The sequence below is a fragment of the Pelobates fuscus genome, chromosome 1, assembly GCF_036172605.1.
Source record: "Pelobates fuscus isolate aPelFus1 chromosome 1, aPelFus1.pri, whole genome shotgun sequence".
Taxonomy (NCBI): domain Eukaryota; kingdom Metazoa; phylum Chordata; class Amphibia; order Anura; family Pelobatidae; genus Pelobates; species Pelobates fuscus.
The window spans coordinates 158796023-158820763 of NC_086317.1; the positions used below are offsets into that span (position 1 = coordinate 158796023).

The following is a 24741-nucleotide window of genomic DNA, read 5'->3' on the forward strand; positions in this document are numbered from 1 at the left end:
CCCCAAGAATTCTCGCACTTGTCTTCTATTCTTGGGTATCGGTATTTGGCACACAGCTTCTTTTCTCTCTGGCCCCATAATTCTTTGACCTTCAGAGATATGGAATCCCAGATATTTGACAGTTGGCAAACACAACTGAGCCTTCTTTCTAGACACCTTGTATCCTGCCTTCCAGAGAATGTGTAGTAGATCGTGCGTTGCTTGCTGACATATTTCCTTTGTAACTGCTGCTATCAACAAGTCATCTACATATTGTAACAATACACACTCTCCTGGGATGGACTCGAAATCCAGTAGATCTTGACTTAGAGCTGAACCAAATAGGGTAGGTGAATTTTTAAACCCTTGGGGCAGTCTTGTCCAAGTCATTTGGCGTTTTGAGCCAGTCACAGCGTTTTCCCATTGGAAAGCGAAGATACATTGGCTTTCTGCGGCAATTCGGAGGCAAAAGAAGGCATCTTTGAGGTCTAAAACTGTAAAATAAGTTGCCCCGCCCGGAATTAAAGCAAGCAGGTTATATGGATTGGGCACAACTGGATGTATGCTAACAACCGCATCATTGACTGCTCTCAAGTCCTGCACAGGTCGATACTCATCTGTACCGGGCTTTTGAACAGGCAGCAATGGGGTGTTCCAGGGGGAAGTACAGAATTTTAGGATACCATACCGTATGAACTTATCCAGATAAGATTGGATGTTCTTTTTAGCCTTCTGCGGGATGTGATATTGCCGTAGGCTCACTGGATAAACCCCAAGTTTTAGTTCGATTTTAATAGGTGGAATATTGCGGGCCAGTCCTGGTGGGTTGTTCTCTGCCCAAACTCCTGGTATGTTGAATAAGGATTCATCACTCCTAGGGTTTTGGCTAGTCAACGCTGTATAAAGTCGCCACTCTTCTTCCTTTGGTACGGATAATGTCATAATACCTGAAGGTCCATTAAACTTTAAGGATGTTGTTCCATTTGGTAGGAACGTAATCTGCGCTTGTAATTTGGATAGCATATCACGTCCCAGCAATTGGACTGGACATTCAGGCATGTAAAGGAATTGATGTTTTACTACGTGGCCTCCCAATGTACAGAGTCGACTTTTAAGAACCGGTTTTGCAGCACTTCTTCCAGTTGCTCCTATTACAGTAATAGTTCTTCCAGATGGAGGAGCAACTAGATTAGTCACCACCGAATGTTCAGCACCAGTTTCGATCATGAACGCACTCCTTTTTCCCCCTATTGATACATCGACCATAGGCTCCGCTCGACCAAGGGGGATGGAGCCCGGTCGGTATCAATAGTCCTCCATGACCGTGTCAGCCAATCCTACAAAGTCCCTACCTTCTCTATCGCGGGACCTTTGCGCTGCTGGATAGTACCTATCTTCCCTTACACTTCCTCTATTCCCATTACTTCCTCTATTACCATTGCTCCCTCCGGGGCCTCCTCTACCTCTTGCTCTGCCTCTAAAGTTTCCATAACCTGCCCTGGGTTGGTCTCTCTCATACTGCTCTCTTTGCGGACACTCACTTCTCCAATGCCCTTCTTCCTTGCAATATGCGCACTGATTCCTACTCAGGGGCTCCCTATTCCACCTACTATCGCCTCTATCTGTTCCCCGTCTATCTACGCCTGCGATTGCTACCGCTAGCATATCTGCTTTTCTACGCATCTTGCGCTCTTCCTCTTTCTTCGTCTCTGTTTCCCTGTTCATGTACACCTTATTTGCTACCTCCATTAGTTGGGTGATAGACATACCTGCAAACCCTTCTAACTTTTGTAGCTTGCGCTTAATATCTCTGTAAGCTTGGCTGACAAAGGCGGAGTTTACCATTCGGGAATTATCAGCGTCTTCCGGATTAAAGGGGGTATACAAGCGGTATGCCTCCAATAATCGGTCATAAAAGACACTGGGCGCTTCATCACTTTTCTGAATCACCTCAACTGTCTTCGACATATTAATGGCTTTCTTCCCTCCGGCTTTCATGCCAGCAATTATAGCGTCTCTATAGGCTTTTAGTTGAACCATATCTGCGCCATTAACATTCCAGTCAGGATCGGTATTAGGATAATGTGTTGCGGCCCATGCTGCTGGATTGGCTTGATTTAAAGCACAGCCTTCATCCTCTAGCGCTTTAATGGCCGCTTGGTTAATCCTAGTCCTTTCCTCATTATTGAACAATGTCATTAATAACTGCTGGCAATCAGCCCATGTCGGATTATGTGTCTGAACTATCGAGGTGAACAGATCGGTCATAGCTTGTGGTTTCTCAGTGTACGAGGAATTGTGGGTCTTCCAATTCAAGAGATCGGTAGTCGTGAACGGGACATATACGAAGACTGGGTCAGCATATACCATTTGACCTGCGGCATCGAGATAGGCTGACCCAGGATTCAGACGAAGAGGCATCTGGTAATGTTTGGGTCGTTGGGTACCAGTCAGTTGTCGGGTTAGTATAGGGCTACGTGAAGGGGCGTCGGTTAGAGGTTCCAGTCGGGGGGTGGTAAGGCATGAGGATGTGGGAGCTTGATTTTGGGAAAGGTCGGTAAATAGAATATTCCGAGCCGAGCTAGAAGAAGCTTGACCGGAAGTTTGAAGTGGCGCCAAATCAGGATATTCAAATCTAACGGGGGTTGGTTCCGGAAGGGAAGGTTTAATACGAGGGGGGGTGGATTCTGCACTGGAGGAGGAAGCGGAAGTGGATGGGGGCAATGGGGGAAGGGGTGTAGAGCTTCCTGTACTCGTACCACTTCCTCCTAAAGGGAAGTAAGGGGCCGGCAAAGGGATCTCGGACTCAGGGGGCGTGTCCAAAATGGGCCTAACCATAGTCCTAGTGGACAAACAAGTCCTGGCCACCATGAGGCGACATTGCTCCTCGTGGCATATCCGAATCCATCTTGGCGAGTCGTTTACGGCCTGTCTCCAACAATCAATATATGGAAACTGTCCGTAAAGTTCAGGCCTACCTGATACAGCCACGTGTACACGCTGTACCAGAGTTGGATCCAAACTGCCACGTGGTGGCCATGCCGCAACCAAAGTAGGCCACTCCCTAGTGCACAAAGTGACCAAACGTACAGGGGACATTTTACCCCAAAATCACATGTTTTAAATCCCTTTTTGAAATTCTTTACCATACAACCTAAGGGATCCAAAATCGTTGACTCCGACGCGCCCATACTTATCAATGGAGCGTCGTTGACAACGAATACTATGCACACGTTCTATTCAACAGTCACACCCGTTTCTTCCGGCAACAGCACCACGTGGTACGGTTACCAAGTGAAACGTACACAATAACACAATAAACACTCAAGGAATTCTCGTACACACACAGCTGTTACACCAGTCACTAAATAATCAATATTATGCCCTTTGGCGAAACTATACAGTCACCCTCGCTATAATTCTCTATATATGAATTACCCGTCTATAACACACCCCAGTAACATCGTCTTTTACAAATAGCGGTTACAGTACGGTTAGCATAGGTCAAGGCACAATTTAAGGTCACAATACAATTATTAGTGGTTATGGTGTTAAACATGCAATAGACGACAGTGATTAGTACTTATATACAGTGTCAGTTAATATACAGGGTTATGGTACCGTGCACTATGATACAGCAACACACTATTAACACTCTCGCTAGACGGCTGAGCTCGCGCTATCTAACAAGATATACACTTTACTAACAATCTTTAACACATATACAATGCCAACTAAACTATTGGCCAGTACCTTGAATGGACTACCTAAAACTATCTACATCCGTTTTGGTTAGCCACACTGCCCAAGCACCACATATAGCGAACTAGAGGGCGGAATTTACAACAGAACCCTTTTAGTCTTTCTACTCTATCAATAGTCTAGTGGGTTCCAAATGTACACGCCTTCCCACTTAGCCAAGATAGGTTGAGATCTAGCGAACCGAATTTACACAGGCGCCGCTTAGTCTCCCGGTCCCTCCGACCTAGCGAACAAAATATACACCCTAGAACGCTAGTCTAGACAAGACACCGGTGTCTGGCTTGGGCTATTTACACAGGACCCCGCCTGACTCCAAACCAAATCAACTGGTCTTACTAAAGAGCATTCGATTGAGCGGTGCGCCTTCGCTCCTTCCCTCCGACAGAGGGGGCAGATTCCATACACAGATTTAAACCCCTTATGGGCCTACCGCGCATCGGTATACCCCTAGTGGGTCCGCCGTCTAAAACAGCAGTCGTCTTACCTCCTCGTTCCTGAACCTGAGTTCACACTCATCGACGGGGACACCCCAGCACTTCTTACGTAGAGGCCGATGATCTCCTGGACAACAGACCAGTGGCGCCGAGACGAAGGGAGGTCCACGCAGAAGTTCAGGGGTGCAGCCGTAGAGAACGTGGGCAAAGATAGACCGTCTCACGCCTCTGCCTCTCAGCTACCGTTGAACGATGAGCTTCCCGGCCAATGCACCAAATGATACCGGAGAAACTGACGGAAGCCAAGCACAGAGAGATGGACACAGGTTTCTTCAGGAAGGAAGAGATTCTTTATTCGGTTCACCGATCGGGACTCAGAGGGACTAATGTCACCAAAATACAGCAAGTTCTGAGCCCCGGACAATAGTGCAGGCTCCTTATATAGGCACATAACTCCTCCCATATTAAGCTCCACCCGCACATTCTCTTGACCAATCAATACAAATAAGAATTAACTTCCTGCTTGACCGCATGGCCTGTCCAGCACAATGGAGGAGGGGAATACTACATCCTGTATTCTTGCACATGCTCCGTACACTACTGATCGTATCTTGCCTCGTGCAACCAACTGATCGATACGTCAGCATATGCACGTACACATGCCACGTGGTAATCTCGGCCTACTAAATTTATTTTTACCGAGATTCCACCACAGTACTCCCTCTCGTTTCCCCCACCCCTACATCTTACTTCAACTCCTTTCTCTCTCACTTTTTTCTCTTTCCTTTGTCATGGATTGGACCTGAAGAATACAAAACCAAAAAGGTTACCTGTGCAATATCCCAAATCTGTATGTATATTTCAGTAAGATTTGACATGTTTTAATAAGATTTGACTAATTAGTGTATTTTCACAATTTTAACCCCTTAAGGACACATGACATGTGTGACATGTCATGATTCCCTTTTATTCCAGAAGTTTGGTACTTAAGGGGTTAAAAGGGAAAAGGCAGACATCCTTTTTGTAACGGTCATTTATTTATGACTTGTCTAAAGAAAGAATTAAACAAATGCATGATAATGATGGACTGCCAGCCCTGGGCTAAGCTTCTGCTTCTGTTAATTATGTTCAGAATGTCAGCAAGAGGATAGAGACACAAACCTGTATTCATAACGCTATAGTGGCCTTGCACTAGTTTTTCCAGTGCAAAGACTCCTTTGGCATGGCTCACCTCTCAGCCTCCCGCAACAATATCAAGGATGCGTCATTTCCGCTAGCAATGGTCCAATTCAATGCTCCTCATAGTAGAGCATTGGGCACCTGATGTGCATGTGCATTGAGTGCCAACAGGTACATCCAAGCTTCCCAGTAGGATAGCATGGTATTCAGTGCTTTCCTATGGACTTCTTCGGCATGTGACAGAGTTTTACATGGTTAGTCCTGCTGAAGCGCCCTTAGTGACTGTCAAGAACTGTTATATCTAATAAGGGACACTATAGTCACCAAAACAGATTTAGCAGTTATGTTGTATAGATCATGCCCCTGCAGTCTCATTGCTCAATTCTCTGCCATTTAGAAGAATTGCTTTGTTTATGCAGCTCTAGTGTTGCTAAGAAGCAGCGATTGGCAGAGGCACCCAGTCGGGGTGCCAGGCGGTCCACCACACCCCCTGCAACATACACTGCCGCCCCTTGTCCTCCTCACACACACTCTGCCTCCCTATGTTCCTCTCACACACACTCTGCCGCCCCATGTCCCCCTCACACACACTGTGCCGCCCCATGTCCCCTTCACACACACTCTGACGCCTCATGTCCCACTGCGGTCCTATGTTCCACTCACACATTTACTGCTCATTGGCATGGTTTACATGGTTTTTGCATTTACTGCATTAGTAGCATTCCCTTGCCCCAGGGTGTGGGGGAGGGTGCATGCTTGTGTGTGTGTGTGTGTGTATATATATATATATATATATATATATATATATATAACTGGGGGGTTGGGGTGGGGATGGAGTCTTGGGCCAGCCCTGTGAAATTGAAAACAAATGAAGTCAGAAATGGTTACTAACATTTTTGAATCCCACTTCTGGTTTAATCATCAAATCTTTGATTCCAGCATCTAGTGGTGTACTTTTAGAGTGAGATATTTGACCATTTAGCATTGATGCCAAATCTGCCTAATAAATTAAAACAGAAAATAATTGCAATAAAAAACATTTACATTTGATTTGTTTTCTTCAGAAATTAATTATTGCATCTCCCATTTTCATAGTTGTGCGCTGCCCTGAACCTGGAATTGTTCCCAATAGCCGAAAGACATCCGGATTTTATGGTTCATCTAAACTGAATTTTGTTGTGACATATGAATGTCTTTCTGGTTATCAAATGGTTGGATTCGCCAGTGTAAAATGTAATGTAAATAATGAGTGGGAACCTGCATTGCCCAAGTGTCTAGGTAAGTTATTGTTGCCTATCACTACAAACTCTATAGTATCCAGTATTTATTTTGAGGGACACTATAGACATCAAAACAACTTTAGTTTAAATGTATTCTATGGGCAGACTAGATGGGTTCTTATCTGCCATCAAATTCTATGAATACAAATCTGTATTCCTTTTTAATTTTTTTGTCAATCTTTGTTTTATTGTGGCATATATTGAACAAGAGATACAGTAATTAGTGATGTCCTGAACTGTCCACCCGAACCGTTCGCAAACTGTCCGCCGGCGAACAATAGCGTGTTCGCGGTGGGCAAACATACGCGATTTCCGGTCCGCCCCCTATTCGTCATCATTGAGTGAACTTTGGCCCGGAACCTCACTGTCAGCAGACACATTCTGGGAGGGAGGGTCTGCTGCTGATTGACTGGAATGTGTCTGCTGACTGTGAGGTTCCGGGCCAAAGTTCACTCAATAATGACGAATAGGGGGCGGACCGGAAAGCGCGTATGTTCGCCCACCGCGAACACGCTATTGTTCGCTGGCGAACAGTTCGCGAACGGTTCGGCGGACAGTTCGGGACATCGCTAACAGTAATACGTTCTGGATATATACAGTATAAGTCATATGGTAAAGACAAACATATTAGGACCAGCGTCCGCGTGCATACACGATATATATCACAGTATTGCATTATCAAGGTCACTTTGTGAGAGAGATGGCTCAGTTTCTTTAAAATTGCAATGTTTTACATTGCAGGACCAAGGGAAATAGGAACAGTGCACCTAGACCAGGGGCAGGCAACCTTCAGCTCTCCAGATGTTGTGGACTACATCTCCCTTGATGGTTTGCCAGCAATATGGCTGTAAAAGCATTATGGGAGATGTAGTCCAAAACATCTGGAGAGTCGAAGGTTGCCTACCCCTGACCTAGACCATTTCAATGAGCTGAAGTCGTCTGGGTGCCTATAGTGTCCCTTTAATGGAGTGGTTTTGGTGTGTTGCACAACTATGTAGACACACACTAAGCACACAAAAATTTACAAAGACACATTCTAAAACACATACTAATACATACAGACAAATGAGAAACACACATGCAGACATATAATAATCTACAGATATAGTCTAATAGACCCAAACTAAAACACATGCAGATACAATGCTCCTCAGTATCAGATCCTTTCCCAATCGCTTTTTCAGCTTTCTCAGCGTTTTGCCTTGCATGCGCAACAGCCTCCCTATGGGAAAGCATTGAAGTGGCTGAGATCAACAAAACTGATGGTCTCAGCCATGGAGGCAGGGCCAGCTATGACAAGACCAGCATGGCATGGGAAAAAAAGGTGAGTAAATAAAAAATGTCAGGGTGATTGGAGCGGAGCCAGTCACCTAAACAGCCCCACCAGCCCACACCAGCACTATATTGTCAGGAATACATGTTTATATAAATAAATTTGTTCCGGACACTATAGTGTTCCTTTAACCCCTTCCTGACCTCGGACATGCAGGGTACGTCCGACAAAAAACAGCAGTTAATGACGTCAGCGGCTAAAATGACCCGAGTACTCAACTGGACCAGCGATCCGCGGCGATCCCGGTCGGGGGGGGACTGCTCGAGACCCCAACAGCAATCAGGCAGTCCTCCAGACACCTAAAGGGTAAAAAAAATTATGTAATTAATATATTATACATATAGTATATATGTATAATGTATTATAATATAAAGAATTTTCTAATATATTATTCATATATTATTCATATATATTGCTGCATTATAAGTGTACTTTCAGATAAATACACATATATCTCAAAATACACTTATAATGCAATTATATATATGCATTATATATGAATAATATATTATAAAATGCTTTAATTATTGTATTATATATTATATATATAGTAAATAAAAAAAGTGTGTATGTATGTATATATATATATATATATATATATATATATATATATTAATAATAAACACTAATATTTGTGTTCAGTGAAGTCTCCCGAGTATAACAATATCCCCCATGTACAGGTTTTATGGTGTTACAGGGTCAATATAAGGCTTGCCCATTTCATTTTTTTCATTGAAATTTGCCAAGTTGGTTATGTTTCCTTTGAGACCGTAAGTTAGTTAGTGTTCATATTAGTTTTTTTCATTTTTCACACACAAACAAATAAAAATGCTAACTTTGGCCAGTGTTTGGCCAGGGGCGGGGCTCAATACGGCCCTTACCCGCTGCTGTTACTGCTGCACATGGAGGTGCAGCAAAAAGGAATCCCTGCCTCTCCACCTAACAGGCTCCAAGGAAGGACTTCAGGGAATCCACTCCTCCTCCAGCTCCTGTCTGTAAGTAATAGTGTGTGTGACTGTGTCTGTAAAACTGTCTTCCGGTAACTGTGTTTGTGTGTGTGTCTGCATGCCTGTAACTGTGTTTGTGTGTGTGTCTGCATGCCTGTAACTGTGTGTGTTTGTGTGTGTGTGTGTGTCTGCATGCCTGTAACTGTGTTTGTGTGTGTCTGCATGCCTGTAACTGTGTTTGTGTGTGTCTGCATGCCTGTAACTGTGTATGTATGTGTGTGTGTGTGTGTGTGTGTGTGTGACTGCATGCCTGTAACTGTGTGTGTGTGTGTGTGTGTGTGTGTGTGTGTGTGTGTGTGTGTGACTGCATGCCTGTAACTGTGTGTGTCTGTGTGTGTGACTGCATGCCTGTAACTGTGTGTGTGTGTGTCTGTCTGCCTGTAACGGTGTGTGTGTGTGTGTGTGTGTGCCTGTAGCGGTGTGTGTGACTGTAACTGTGTGTGTGTGACTCTCTGCCTGTGACTGTGTGTGTGTGTGTGACTGTATATGGGACCGTTTGCCAATAACTGAGTGTGTGACTGCCTGGCTATGACTGTGTGTGTGTGACTGTAACCGTGTGTGACTATCTGTCTGTGACTGTGTGCATGTGACTGTCTGCTGCTGCCTTTTACTGTGTGTGTGACTGTATGCCTGTGAGTGTGTGTGTGTGTGTGTGTGTGTGAATGTATATGTGATTGTCTGCCTGTAACTGTGTGCATGACTGTCTCTGACTGTATGTGTGACTGTCAGCCTGTAACTGTGTGTGTGTGACTGTCTGCCTGTAACTGTGTGTGTGTTTGTGTGACTGCATGCCTGTAACTGTGTGTGTGCGTGTGTGTGTCTGTCTGCCTGTAACTGTGTGTGTGACTGTAACTGTGTATGTGTGTGTGACTCTCTGCCTGTGACTGTGTGTGTGTGTGTGTGACTGTATATGTGACCGTCTGCCAATTACTGTGTGTGTGACTGCCTGGCTATGACTGTGTGTGTGACTGTCTGCATGTGACTATGTATGTGTGACTGTCTGCCTGTGACTGTTTGATGTTGCCTGTAACCGTGTGTGACTGTCTGTGACTGTGTGCATGTGACTGTCTTCTGCTGCCTTTTACTGTGTGTGTGACTGTATGCCTGTGAGCGTGTGTGTGTGTGTGTGTGTGTGTGTGTGTGTGTGTGTGTGAATGTATATGCGATTGTCTGCCTGTAACTGTGTGCATGACTGTCTCTGACTGTATGTGTGACTGTCTGCCTGTAACTGTGTGTGTGTGACTGTCTGCCTGTAAATGTATGTGTGTGGGGCTGCAGGGATTTTGTAGAAATGGGCAGGGGTTTTGTATTGGGACAGGAGTCTTTATAAGGGGATTTGTAGACTGGAGGGGGGCAGTACAGGATTTGTAGACTGGGCGGGACAGGGGTTTTGTAGGAGGGGGTAGGGCACACAAGGGTTTTGTAGAAGGGGGCTGACAGCGGTTTTGCAAAGTTTCCAAATTTGTTCAATACATAAAAAAATAAAAAGGAAAACATTTTAGGGGGGGGGTGGTGCCAAGCCCAGGATCCCCCCCGGGTGCCAAATGCTCTAGGTACGCCCCTGGACATACCCCATTTTGAATACCCTGGGCTGTCTACTTTTTCAAATGGTATGTCATGGCGGGGTTAATTTTCATCTCTGGGCTGCCATACCGTCTCAAAGGCAACATAGCCAATCTGGCAAATAGCAATTTACTAAAATAGAAATGGGCAAATCTTATTTTTGACCCTGTAACTTTCCAAATCACCATAGAACCTGTACTTGTGAGACATTACTCTACACAAATATGAGTGTTTTAGAGCTGTAAAATGTATTATACTGATAATGTCATCAGTGAAATGGCAGTTTATGTGTAAAAAAATGCAAAAAAAACTAATATAACCATCCATTTTGGCCAGGGTTTGTGACTAAGTGGCTACTAAAAAAAGACTGGACGTACCCCATTTTGAATACCGTGGGTTGTCTACTTTAAAAAAATATGTGGTTTGATGGGGGTAAATTACATTGGCCGGCTTAAAAATGTCCCAAATAGGACATGGGTGCATGATGATCAGCTGTGAAAATTCGAAGTTGGAAAACTGGAAATTTGCACCCTCCAAATAAGGTATTTTAGCCCCCAGAGAACCCGACACACCTATACATGGGTGGTATCCCTGTACTCAGGAGATGTTGCTGAACACATATTGGGGTGTTCTTTGGCAGTAACCCTTAAAGTTCTTTGTACATGTATTCTTAAATTGCTATGTGTGTTAAAAAAATTACCAATTATTATTTATTTTTCTTAATTTGGCATAGATTGGTGGTAACATGGTTGCATGAAAAGAGCATTAAAAGAGTCAAAATACCCCAAGTTTAATACCTTAGGTTGTCTTCTTTTAAAAAATATATACATGTTAAGGGTTATTCAGGGATTCCTGACAGATAACAGTGTTACAATGTAACTTGCGTTAATTTTGAAAAAAAATGGTTTGGAAATAGCAAAGTGCTACTTGTACGTATTGCCCTATAGCTTCCACACAAAAAAAAGCTAAGAACATATCAACATTGGGTACTTCTAAACTGAGGACAACATTTAGAAACTATTTAGCATGAGTGTTTTTTGGCGGTTGTAGATGCGTTGGGGGTCAAAGTTAGAAAAAGTGGGTTTTAAAAAAAAAAAAAAAAATTTAATCATATTTTATAATTTCTTATAGTAAATTATATGATATGATGAAAATAATGTTATCTCTAGAAAGACCATTTCATGGCGAGAAAAGCGGTATAATGTGGGTACAGTAAATGAGTAAGAGGAAAATTACAGCTAAACACAAACACAGCAGAAATGTAAAAACAGCCCTGGTCCCAAACGGTAAGAAAATTGAAAAGCGGTCTGGTCACTAAGAGGTTAATGCTGAATGGAAGGTGGCTCCAGGGGACTTCAGACCCTTAAACCTATTCAATATCATGAAGCAGTTACAATACATGTAGTGTGCTTTTAAGTTGTACTAGTGTAAAATTTATTGTGTAGAAATTGCAGGTGTGTCCAGCACGATAAAACCTGTAGTGATGATGATATTATCAGTGAAAGTTCAGTTTTTGAGTGCAAAAAGCAAATATGAATGCTAATTTTGGCCAGGGTTTGTGACTAAGGGGCTACTAAAAAAGACTGGACATACCCCATTTTGAATACCATTGGTTGTCTGCTTTTGCATGATGGGGATTATTTTCATTCCTGGACTGTCATACAGTCTCAACGGCAACATCTGGCAAATTTCAATGTGTAAAAAGTGAATTGGACAAGCTCTTTTTTTACCCTGTAACTTTCCAAAACACCATGAAACCTGTACATGACAGGCATCATTATAATTGTGGGTCATCACAACATTTAAATATGTGTGTTTTAACGCTAACAGCATTATGATATTTATTGTTAAAATCTCATGCATAACTTGAAAAATAACAAAATTTCTCACACGTTTTTAGATTCTATTCATATTAAATTGTTTAATATATTAATATTTATGTGAAAAAAAATGAACAAAATTATATATAAGTGGGTACATTTAATATGAAAGGGTAAATTATGGTTGAGCAGACATATATCTCAAATTCTAACTTTTATTTTTGGTCAGAACTTGTACAATTGCCTTGGTAAGGGATTAAAAAACAATATTATATTAAACATAATATATGGGTGTATTTAATTGTAAAATAAAATTGGAACAAAATATAACAAACGTGCCATATAAATGCACAGACTGTTGGAAAAACATTGGTCATTAAAGGACCACTATAGGCACCCAGACCACTTCAGCTTAATGAGGTGGTCTGGGTGCCAGGTTCAGCTAGGTTTAACCTTTTTTGCTGTAAACATAGCAGTTTCAGAGAAGCTGCTTTGTTTACCTATGGGTTAATTCAGCCTCTAGTGGTTGTCTCATTGACATCCGCTAGAGGCGCTTCCGCACTTCTCACTGTGATTTTCACAGTGAGAAGACGCCAGCGTCCATAGGAAAGCATTGAGAATGCTTTCCTATGGACTGGCTGAATGCGCACGCGGCTCTTGCCACGCATGCGCTTTCAGCCAGGGACGTCAGAAGAGGGAGGAGAGTCCCAGCGCCGAGGGAGCCCGGCGCTGGAAAAAAGGTAAGGGATTAACCCCTTCCTCCCCCTTCATCGCCACGGGAGTGGGACCCTGAGGGTGGGGGCACCCTCAGGGCACTATAGTGCCAGGAAAACGAGTATGTTTTACTGGCACTATAGTGGTCCTTTAAGCTAAAGATCTGCATATTTTTGAACAACATTTTGTTAGTTATTAGTAGTTGGTTATTACATTGAATAACAATTACATTTCATTACTTTTAATCACGACAGGTAAATGTTGGTCATATCCTCCATCTTTAGAATATGCTGAGTTGGATAAAAGCATATTTGGTAAGATATACCTTGAAGATTCAGAAGTTTCTTACCGTTGCCGGGAAGGCTATGAACCAGTTCCTGGCACAGAGCCTTCTATTAAATGTTTGGGCAAAAAAGGGTGGTCTACTCCTCAACGATTCTGTACCTGTAAGTACATTTAATCTTTGGGTTTTTTTGCTTTTTTTCCTATGTAAAATAAGAAAGGATAAAATAAATGGTGTAGTAGTGTTTAACTACTTGGATGAATTACATTGTTCAATGAATGTAACCTTAAAAAATCATTTAAAGTATCACTAAAGTCACCCAGATCACTTCATCTCAATTAAGTGTTCTCAGTGCAGAAGCATTGCAGTTTTGTAAACAGCCACTAGAGGCGTTTCCTCTACAAAGGAAGTCTCTGCACTGGAGAAAAGGTAAGTAAAAAACTTTTTTCATGTTTTTACTGCAAACTGGGGGCCCGGGCTAAAATTAACCTGCAACTAGGACACTACCGCATTAGGAATACAGGTTTGTAATTCTAACGCTGTAGTGTTCCTTTAATATCATTGAAGAGTTTATTTACTGAATTCTGGGTTGTAGAAAATTTAAATCTGCAACGCAAAAAATTAAATCGGCTATTATTGATTACATTTTAGAGTTACATTCACAGCAATTCAAAGTTGTAAATAAGAAGGGCTGAACTAATTTTGTTGGAAATTGAACCAGTAGGATCAAAGCAACATAACCAGTACAACAAATTGTGCAAATAATATGTGGGTTCCATCCTATGGTTTTCTTTTTCAAGACAATTTGCATTATAAGTAATGTATTGCACTTTAGTAATTATGGTGGATTGAGTTCCCTTTAACTTGCTTATCTCGCAGGCAAAAACAAAATGTGTTATACTTAAGATATATATGTCACACATAAGAGATATTTTAGAGCAAAGAGAGAGGGAAAATGTATAACAATACAGTACTAAACAGAGAAAACTACACTTGTTGGTTGCTCATAAATGATGAACTGAATCTTATGATATAAAACCTGATGATCCTCAATACTATGGCAAATAGGTTAAAAAATATATCTTAGAAGAGACGTGAAATAAGATTATAATATGTATCTTCATAATTTGGCACAAAATTAGAAGGAAATGAAACTGTCTGGAAAAGAGATCGACTTTTCAGAGTTAGATGTGCTGGATTATGTTATTGAAAATGTGTCTATGGCCACTTGGAAGAATAGGGGTATTAATAGAATAATACATATCATGAAAAAAGGAAAAATAAGACATTTGCATCATTAGTAGAAGAATTTACATTATCAAATTCAGATAAATTTACATGTCTAAGGATAAAATCTTTTACATTGAGACACCTGTTCAAACAGGTCTAATGAAGTAAGGGTTTGGAGAGTTTCTTTGGTCAGTGGAGGACAGTGAGAATGTTGTCAAGATGACTAAGTGGCTACTAAAAAAGACCGAACATACCCCATTTGCAATACCTTGGGTTGTCACAGCGTATGATATGATTTTTTCCCCCCTGATTTTTCTTTTCTCTGTAACTACAGCAGTGGTGTGCTTTAATTCTAACTGTTCATTGAGGGGGTATTTATATTTAGTTCTACTTGTTAGACATATACAAAAGCCTGAATTGCAAGACAAAAGGTTATAAAAAATTGACAACGATATTGCAAAATGTATGTCAAAATGGTGAACATGCAAATATAGCTGAGAAGGAGAATGTGTCAAATTCATCTACTTTAACCTAACATTTTCCATTCCCTCCAATTCTCCATACTTTCTGGATTATAAAGTAAGCCTGTACGATATTAAATTGCCGCTAAATTAAATTGGCAAATGGATGGCATATATTGTTTACAGAACATACTAAACTGGAGGAATGCAATTAATTGATAATGCTCACTTTCCTTCTCCTTACAGTGAGATCATGTGGAAATCCAGGTGAAATAGAAAATGGTCATATGAATGCAACCAATAACTTTTTATTCAAATCCTATGTAATTTATAATTGCAGTAAAGGGTGAGTATAAATCAATGATATTACTATTTCATGATGTATGTGAGTATTATGATTTAACTATTGAAATAGCAGCAAACAAACATTTGGTTATTAAACAGGAAACAGCTAAAAAATGTATATATAATGACATCACAACTGACATGCAATCAGATCCAGTGACAGGTTATAAAATGAACATGCTATAGCCATCTTTCTTTGTAGCAAATGCACTAACCAGAATCCAGGATAAATCAATGACAGAAGCTATCCCTAATGGCAAATCTCGAATCTTCAATAGATTATGAAGAAAAAACTGATCAATTGGAACTTCCTGTGCTGCTACTTACCTCCTGGAGTCCATATGATTGGAGGGGAAAAGATAACAGCCAACAAAATCTCAACTACATCATTCACTACCTCCTGCTTAGTACTTACAAATGCAAGGAACTACAATCCCTACCAGGTTCCTTAATTTTGCCATGCCAATCATACCACAAGACCACGCTTTCACATCCAGACTACTTTCCCCTTTTTTCCACACTTCCAACATGACGATCAGAGGATGTCCCTAGACACCTCAGCAACAGCAGACCTGCACATGGGGGGAATTTCTTAACCACTTGGCATGGTAAAAGCATGTTCCTTCCAGGATTGTCTGACACTTCTCCAACCAGATGGTCAGATGCGGCATCTACCACGGGTTTGGCAGCGATCTACCGGGAACAATTGCTTTGGAGCTGTTGGCCATGGCATCCAGGTTTGGAATTTTTTCCACCACCTCAGCCCCTTTAGGAGATCTACCCCATTGTAGCAGCTGCTGTGGCATGGGGTAAATCATGGTCAGGGTCATCAATCCGTTGTTACTCAGACAACTAGGCACATGTCATATCATCAACAAACGCCACTACTCATCCATAAGGTCATGATATTTCTGGGGAACTCACTTGGTTGGCCACTTATCACATTTCACTTTCATGTACCAGACGGGGGTATACATCCCTGCCGACAATTGTCTCATTTATATTCCAGGCATGTTCATCATAGGCTTCCTACAGCCGCCCATACAGTCACGGCCACTCTTTTGTTCCAGAGACAAAATCATGGATTAGACATACTCATGCAGCATAGCAAGCACTATCCCATCTAGCACTTTCATCCCATACTTGTAGAACACATAACACAACGTTTTACCTGGCTTAAAGAATCTAATTGGAACACAACATAGCTCAACCTGTGTCATAACATTTCTCCTAGGTTTTGCTTCTTTTTGCCACCTTAAACTATCTCACACACCATTAATTATATATTTTGCAGGCATTCAACAACACATGATAACCTATGGCCAAAACTACCATAACTTCATGCTATCATACCAGACAAGAATATACTCAGAGGTTTTCAGGAATCCATTCCCCCACGATACTCTCAGAGATTACCAATAGCCATTCAACTTTTCATCCTTATCGGACCTATTAGATCTACAACCATTCAATTATACTACCAAGTTGGGCATTACCAGCCATGCACATTGCCTTTTATGCCTTTCTCGGGCCAGAGAATCCACTACCATCACCACCACTCAGACAGATCATTGTCTTCAACGATCCCACGTACGTAAACACATATATCATTACCTATTGGCTCTACCACATTCCGAAACGAGTCAACACGGACCAACAGTAGAGATAACATACTATCCTACCCACAACAAATGGTGTCCACTTTCGGTCCTAGATTCCTACCTTAAAAATTCTTCCAGGAATTAAATACTGTAATGCATTTAAGGAAATGTCTGGTTAATTTGTATATATTTGTTGACTGTATTAAATCTTTGATTATTCATTTTGCCCTCTTTATTTACAGGCCTACCGTATCGTCGGTCTCGGCACACCACAACCGACTTGCTCCCTTTATATTATCCTACGCTTATGCTGGATCCTTACTCCATATACGGCTATTTGCCCCTTACACAAGTATTAAGGCCGTTTGGCCTGTATTTGTGGGAGGGGCTTAAATTAATTCACTCCCCTATATAAGGGACACCCCTTACCTGACTCATATCACTTGAGGTCAGCATCAGAATCATTCTGATGCTGCCCTCAAGCGATATGAGTCAGGTAAGGGGTGTCCCTTATATAGGGGAGTGAATTAATTTAAGCCCCTCCCACAAATACAGGCCAAACGGCCTTAATACTTGTGTAAGGGGCAAATAGCCGTATATGGAGTAAGGAGCCAGCATAAGCGTAGGATAGTATAAAGGGAGCAAGTCGGTTGTGGTGTGCCGAGACCGACGATACGGTAGGCCTGTAAATAAAGAGGGCAAAAATGAATAATCAAAGATTTAATACAGTAATCAAATATATACAAATTAACCAGACTTTTCCTTAAATCCATTACAGTATTTAATTACTGGAAGAATTTTGATGGTAGGAATCTAGGACCGAAAGTGGACACCATTTGTTGTGAGTAGGATAGTATGTTATCTCTACTGTTGGTCCGTGTTGACTCGTTTCGAAATGTGGTAGAACCAATAGGTAATGATATATGTGTTTACGTAAGTGGGATCGTTGAAGACAATGATCTGTCTGAGTGGTGGTGATGGTAGTGGATTCTCTGGCCCGAGAAAGGCATAAAAGGCAATGTGCATGGCTGGTAATGGCCGACTTGCTTGTATAATTGAATGGTTGTAGATCTAATAGGTCCGATAAGTATGAAAAGTTGGATGGCTATTGGTAGTTTTGGCGATAGGTTATCCTGTGTTGTTGAATGCCTGTAAAATATATAATTAATGGTGTGTGAGATAGTTTAAGGTGGCAAAAAGAAGCAAAACCTAGGAGAAATGTTATGACACAGGTTGAGCTATGTTGTGTTCCAATGAGATTCTTTAAGCCAGGTAAAAAGCTGTGTTATGTGTTCTACAAGTATGGGATGAAAGTGCTAGATGGGATAGTGCATGCTATGCTGCATGAGTATGTCTAATCCATGATTTTGTCTCTGGAACCAAAGAGTGGCCGTGACTGTATGGGCGGCTGTAGGAAGCGTATGATGAACATGCCTGGAATATAAATGAGACAATTGTCGGCAGGGATGTATACCCCCATCTGGTACATGAAAGTGAAATGTGATAAGTGGCCAACCAAGTGAGTTCCCCAGAAATATCATGACCTTATGGATGAGTAGTGGCGTTTGTTGATGATATGACATGTGCCTAGTTGTCTCAGTAACAACAGATTGATGACCCTGACCATGATTTACCCCATGCCACAGCAGCTGCTACAATGGGGTAGATCTCCCAAAGGGGCTGAGGTGGTGGAAAAATTTCCAAACCTGGATGCCATGGCCAACAGCTCCAAAGCAAATTTTCCTGGTAGATCACTGCCAAACCCGTGGTAGACGCCACATCTGACCATCTGGTTGGAGAAGTGTCAGACAATCCTGGAAGGAACATGCTTTTACCATGCCAAGTGGTTAAGAAATTCCCCCCCATGTGCAGGTCTGCTGTTGCTGAGGTGTCTAGGGACATCCTCTGATCGTCATGTTGGAAGTGTGGAAAAAAGGGGAAAGTACTCTGGATGTGAAAGCATGGTCTTGTGGTATGATTGGCATGGCAAAATTAAGGAACCTGGTAGGGATTGTAGTTCCTTGCAGTTGTAAGTACTAAGCAGGAGGTAGTGAGTGATGTAGTTGAGAATGTTCCCTATTTGTCTGGTGGTAACTTGCGTGTATGGATGCCGACTCAAGTCATATGCCCAGTAATGTGATGATAGTGTCTGAGCCTTCTGTTTCTTATGGGGTACTGGGACACCCAAGTGGTCAACCAGACTAAGCTGCTGTGAGGCTTCTAGTGAAAAATATGTTATCTTTGATCAACAAGAAGTCTTCTAGATAGTGTATGACTGTAAGGCCTCTGGATATGTTATCATAACCAGCACAGAGTATCTGCGAATATCGATAGTAGGCTAATCTGTAGCTCGAAAGTTGAGCAAGGAAAAGATTGCCCAATTTATGCCATGTAAGTGCCAGTGTGTAGGGTAGATGGTAGCCGTTTACTGCGTTGATGATATTGGTCTTACTTAACCAAGCTTCAACCCATGCTTGAGTGATAGCTGTAAAGGTAGACCAATGGTGTTGTATAGTAAGAAAACTCCTCGGAGGGTATGAGGGAGTTCAGACTTGGGGTAGCGGAGGTGTGTGGTGCCAATAAGTCTATGGTTAGTCTTTGTTTAAGGGAAGATTCCTTGTGACAATACCAATGTGTTTGTGTTTGGTGCCATGCTGTAAATGGTGCAGATTGGAAGACCCCTCTGCAAATCTTGGCTATGAGTGTGTTTACAGCCAATGGTTTTGTTGTGCTGACTGTAAGTGAGGGCATGCTATATTCCTTGAAGGTGTATAGATGATACCTGTATGGGAGCCCTTTGAAGCTCCAGAGCTTTAGTAAATCTACTACAAGTCTGGAAGGGTGATGAGTCAGGAGTGTTGAAAATGTATTGGTGTGTACAGATGGTGAGTATGTTATTTGTAAGTTGTATTGGGACACATGGTTTGTCATGTGCCCTGAACCATTTGAACATATATGCAACAGTCTATATGCAATGCAACTACTCATATCAATGGTCTCTGGTATTCAGAGATGCTGGTACCTGGAGCCTGAGAGTGCTCGTCCATTTGTTTGGGACAAACTCCCTTCTGTATGGGTACCTGCACAAATAAACATATCTACATATTCAAATGCCAACCCAACCAAGGGATGGTCAGTTCCCGATTTACCTGGAATCCCTGGATCTGACCATCACAGATACATCATCATACATATATATGCCTTCCTTCCCCAATGTGCTGGGATCATACGTGCAGGGTTAACGTCTTGTGTGTCATAAGAATTGATTGTACCAGGTAACCGAGTATCGGTTGGTGCTGGTTGTAGAGTAGCGTGAGGCCCAGCCTTGTGAGGGCTGTGGTGACCAACTCGAGATTGCCAGTCTATCAATAATTTTTTTTTTTTGGCTCATGAGTTTATGAGTGAGGCTAGCATAGCCTGGGTGTCACCTGAGTTGATGTAGCTGGGCCTTCCCCTGCCTCCGTGTTGTCCGTTGATGTATGGAGGAGTTTGAATAACTCTGCTTTCCTTGCTGTAGCAGGGTAGGGGATTTGTCACCTCCTTAGGTCAGTGGTAATGTGTGGGATCGTCCAGGATCTGATTGCTGCTGGACTAGCAACATCTCCTCTGCTTGAAGGGGTATCAATTCTAGCCGGGGTGCTAGGAAGAGGTGATTCTTCACCATCTTTTGGAGAAATACTTAAATAACAATAAAGATTGCAATTATTACTTGTACCCAGGGTTCTTGTACTGGCTTGCTAGCTAAACCGTAAGGCGAAACGATTAGGCTTGGTGTTTTTTTTTTTGGTGACTGGTGAGGCCCTGCTAGTTGCCAAGTGGCTTGAGAGGCTCTATCTATGCTTGGCGCGAGGGGATTTTGTGTGGCCACTGAATATTGTGGCAGGATGTTGGCCTCTCGGTGACAGTAACCAGAAAATAGGAAGGGGAGTGACAGGTGAGGTCCTCTCTATGATACAATGCGAGGCAGCTAGCTCATGAGTCGCCCGAGGGGTGTATGCCTCCGAGTGTGAGGCGGGGTGTTGGCCTCGCGGGACCACTAACCGAAGCATAATGCAGAGAAAAAAAGGGGGTAATACCTATTGGGCCCTAGAACCCTAATTACCAGTACACTATTACTATTCCAGGGAAGGTAAGAGATGAATAACTACGTGAGCAGGTGTATGTACCTGGTAGTATGGTATTGAACCTGACAATCCGTATAGGTTTTTAGTAGTAACTGTAACCTGAATGGATAAAACCGTATGGCATAAGGAAATATGGCATAGACCAAGCTTATCTTAATACGTACAGTATATGTGAAAAGTAAAGTGCTGTGATGTATAAATATTAATCATCGTAGCCATACTGGTTAAATATGTATCAATCTTAACCCATTAAGTGCCGTATGTACAAGTGAAAATGTGGTCTGTCCCCACCTTGTAAGTTGTATGTCCCCTTGCTAGGGGAAAGTCTGTTGTGTGAGCAGCGTGCTGTGAAAAATGTATGTGAACTATATTACCAGTTACGTATATACAGATGCGTCTGCTACTGTGTAATAATATATGTATTTATACCAGATGTTGATATAGTGCTTGCTATGTGAATTGTTGTATGTCTTATTGAATGGTAGGGGTCAGTGAACATGGTGTTGCAAAATGCAAGTGCACTGGAGATCTGCCGAGTGCCCTATAGGTGGCAGTGTAGTTGGATACTGATTGGTATGTGAAATGTTGTTTGTCTGTTGACCTATAGGTGTCAGTGTTTTGGTGTTTGTAAAACCCCATGAAAATTGTCAACGTACTTGACAGACCTGTAGGTGGCAGTGTTGATAGAACCACTGTTGGTCTTGATGTGAAATGTAAATTATTGTGAATTAAACCTGACGTTGAACCTGTGCTGGAGTTTAATTTATGGTTTATGGTTATGTTTAAAACAATCTTATGTGTAATTTATATTGCCTGGTAAATTGTATATGACATGTGAAGACAGTTTTGCTGTTGACCAGTAGGGGTCAGAAATGCTGATTGTATGTTAAAATACCCTTTAACCCCTTAAGGACCAAACTTCTGGAATAAAAGGGGATCATTACATGTCACACATGTCATATGTCCTTAAGGGGTTAATCCTACCGTTTGACAGATAGGAGTCAGTATAAAAGCGAAAATGCTGTAGTTAGTTTGTTAGCTTATGAAGTGAAATAAAGTCTGAGAAGCCTGTAGTATACCGATTGACCAGTAGGGGTCAGCATGTAGGCGAAAATGCCGTGGTTAGTTGGTTTGTACATGAAATGCAATAATGTCTGAGAAGCCTGTAGTACACTGAATGACTGGTAGGGGTCAGTGTGTAGGTGAAAATGTAGTGGTTTATTGTTTTGTACATGAAAAGCAAAAACGTCCTAGAAGCCTATAGTACACCGAATGACTGATAGGGGTCAGTGTGTAGGTTGAAAATGCAGTGGTTTGTTAGTTTGTACATGAAATGCAATAATGTCTGAGAAGCCTGTGGTACACCGAATGAGTGATAGGGGTCAGTGTATAGGTGAAAAATGCAGTGGTTTGTTGGTTTGTACATGAAATGCAATAATGTCTGAGAAGCCTGTAGTACACCGAATAACCGGTAGGGGTCAGTGTGTAGGCGCAAATGCAGTGGTTCGTTGATTTGTACATGAAATGCGATAATGTCTAAGAAGCCTGTAGTATACCAAAAACCACTTCCTCCCAGCCGGCTGCCGGAAAGCAAGGGGCCCGGTCGCGGTGTTAAAGGGAAAGAGCGCCCGACCGGGCCCCTGCTGATACAAGCCCTCCGGGTGGCCCTAAGTGCACACACTATGAACTGGGGGATAAATATTCACAGGTAATCTATCTTGTACCCATTTCTGTACCTCCTCCATAGTCTTACCCAACTCTACAACCTGCTGCCGGGTAATTCCTTCTCCCAACTGACTCAAATCCCCCCTTAAGTTACCAAGTACGGGAGGTGGTCGCCCATACATGATTTCAAAAGGAGAGAGGCCCATCCTTCTGGTAGGGGTACTGCGGATTCGCAATAGAGCTATGGGTAAGAGAACGTTCCACTTAAGTTGGGTTTCCTGACACATTTTAGCCAACTGGTTCTTAATAGTTCTATTCATTCTCTCTACCTTACCAGAGCTCTGGGGTCTATATGCAGTATGAAGCCTCCACTTTATACCAAGCATATGAGTCAGTTGTTGTAGGCACTGGTGAACAAAAGCTGGACCATTGTCCGATCCTATAGAACAGGGTAGTCCATATCGGGGTATTATTTCTCGTAGCAGGAATCTCACAACTTCTCCTGCTTTCTCTGTACGAGTAGGACATGCTTCTACCCAGCCTGAATAAGTGCACACAATTACCAACAGGTAACGATGTCCACCCGATTTAGGCATCACTGTAAAGTCTATTTGTAGATCGGACATGGGGAGTCCCCCCATAAACTGGACTCCTGGTGGCTTTACTGGTCCTTGTCTTGCATTATTTTTAGCACACGTTACACATCTACGTACAATGGCCTGAGTCAAGTTGGACAATCTTGGTATGTAGAAATGTTTCCTAAGAGATTCTTCTGTACTGTCTCTCCCAGAATGTGTCCCGTTATGATAGTTCTGGACAATTTCTACTGCTAGTGATGCTGGTATGACTATTCTTCCATCTTCTAGCTGATACCACTTGTTTTCCAAATACTTTCCCGGTTCAGTCTTTAACCACTCCTCTTCTTGAGTTGTATAAACTGGAGTCCATTGAGACAGTGGGGTTGGTATTAGAGCAGCTATATGCCCCACATACTCCTGTCTTCCTGATTCAGCGGCACGCTTAGCTGTACTGTCTGCCATCCGATTTCCTTTGGTTACATCACCATCTCCTCTCAGATGCGCTCGACAATGTATAATACCGACTTCTTTCGGCTCCCACACTGCTTCCAATAGTTGTAGGATTTCAGCTGCGTACTTGATTTCTTTGCCTTCTGAATTCAGTAGTCCTCTTTCTTTATACAAAGCTCCGTGGGCATGAGTGGTTAAAAACGCATACTTAGAGTCCGTATAGATGTTCACTCTTAAACCTTCAGCCAATTGTAACGCTCGTGTCAGTGCTATCAATTCTGCCTTTTGTGCTGATGTTCCTTTCGCCAGTGGCCGAGCTTCTATCACCTTGTCTATTGTTGTTACTGCATATCCTGCATAGCGGATCCCTTCTTTCACATAACTACTGCCGTCGGTGTAATATTGAACATCGGGGTTCTGGATGGGAAAATCACAAAGATCTGGTCTACTTGAAAATACTTCATCAATTACTTCCAAACAATCATGTTGACTTTCAGTAGGTTGTGGCAAAAGGGTAGCTGGATTTAAGGTATTTACAGTCTCTAAATGCACTCTTGGGTTTTCACACAACATTGCTTGATACTTGGTCATACGGCTATTACTAAACCAATGATTTCCTTTGTAATCCAACAACGTCTGTACTGCATGTGGGACTCGTACATAAAGTTCTTGACCCAGAGTGAGTTTATCGGCTTCAGCTACTAGCAGGGCGGCTGCAGCTACGGCTCTTAGACAAGGTGGAAGTCCGCTGGCCACTGCATCCAGTTGCTTAGACATGTAGGCAACAGGTCTTTGCCATGATCCCAAGTACTGTGTCAATACTCCCACAGCCATTCTTCTTTGCTCATGTACATACAGGTAGAATGGTCGTGTGTGATCAGGTAGACCTAATGCTGGGGCACTCATCAAAGCCTTCTTCACATCTTCAAATGC

At 42.4% G+C, this 24741-nt stretch overlaps 1 protein-coding gene across 1 annotated transcript; it reads left to right on the forward strand.

Annotated features, from left to right (window-relative positions):
* Positions 1-5397: 5397 nt before the first annotated feature.
* On the forward strand, positions 5398-15395 carry LOC134602660 (complement decay-accelerating factor transmembrane isoform-like). Its single transcript, XM_063447818.1, has 4 exons — positions 5398-5479; positions 6450-6632; positions 13326-13517; positions 15292-15395. The coding sequence occupies exons 1-4, from the start codon at positions 5398-5400 to the stop codon at positions 15393-15395; spliced, it is 561 nt and encodes a 186-aa protein (XP_063303888.1).
* Positions 15396-24741: the final 9346 nt, after the last annotated feature.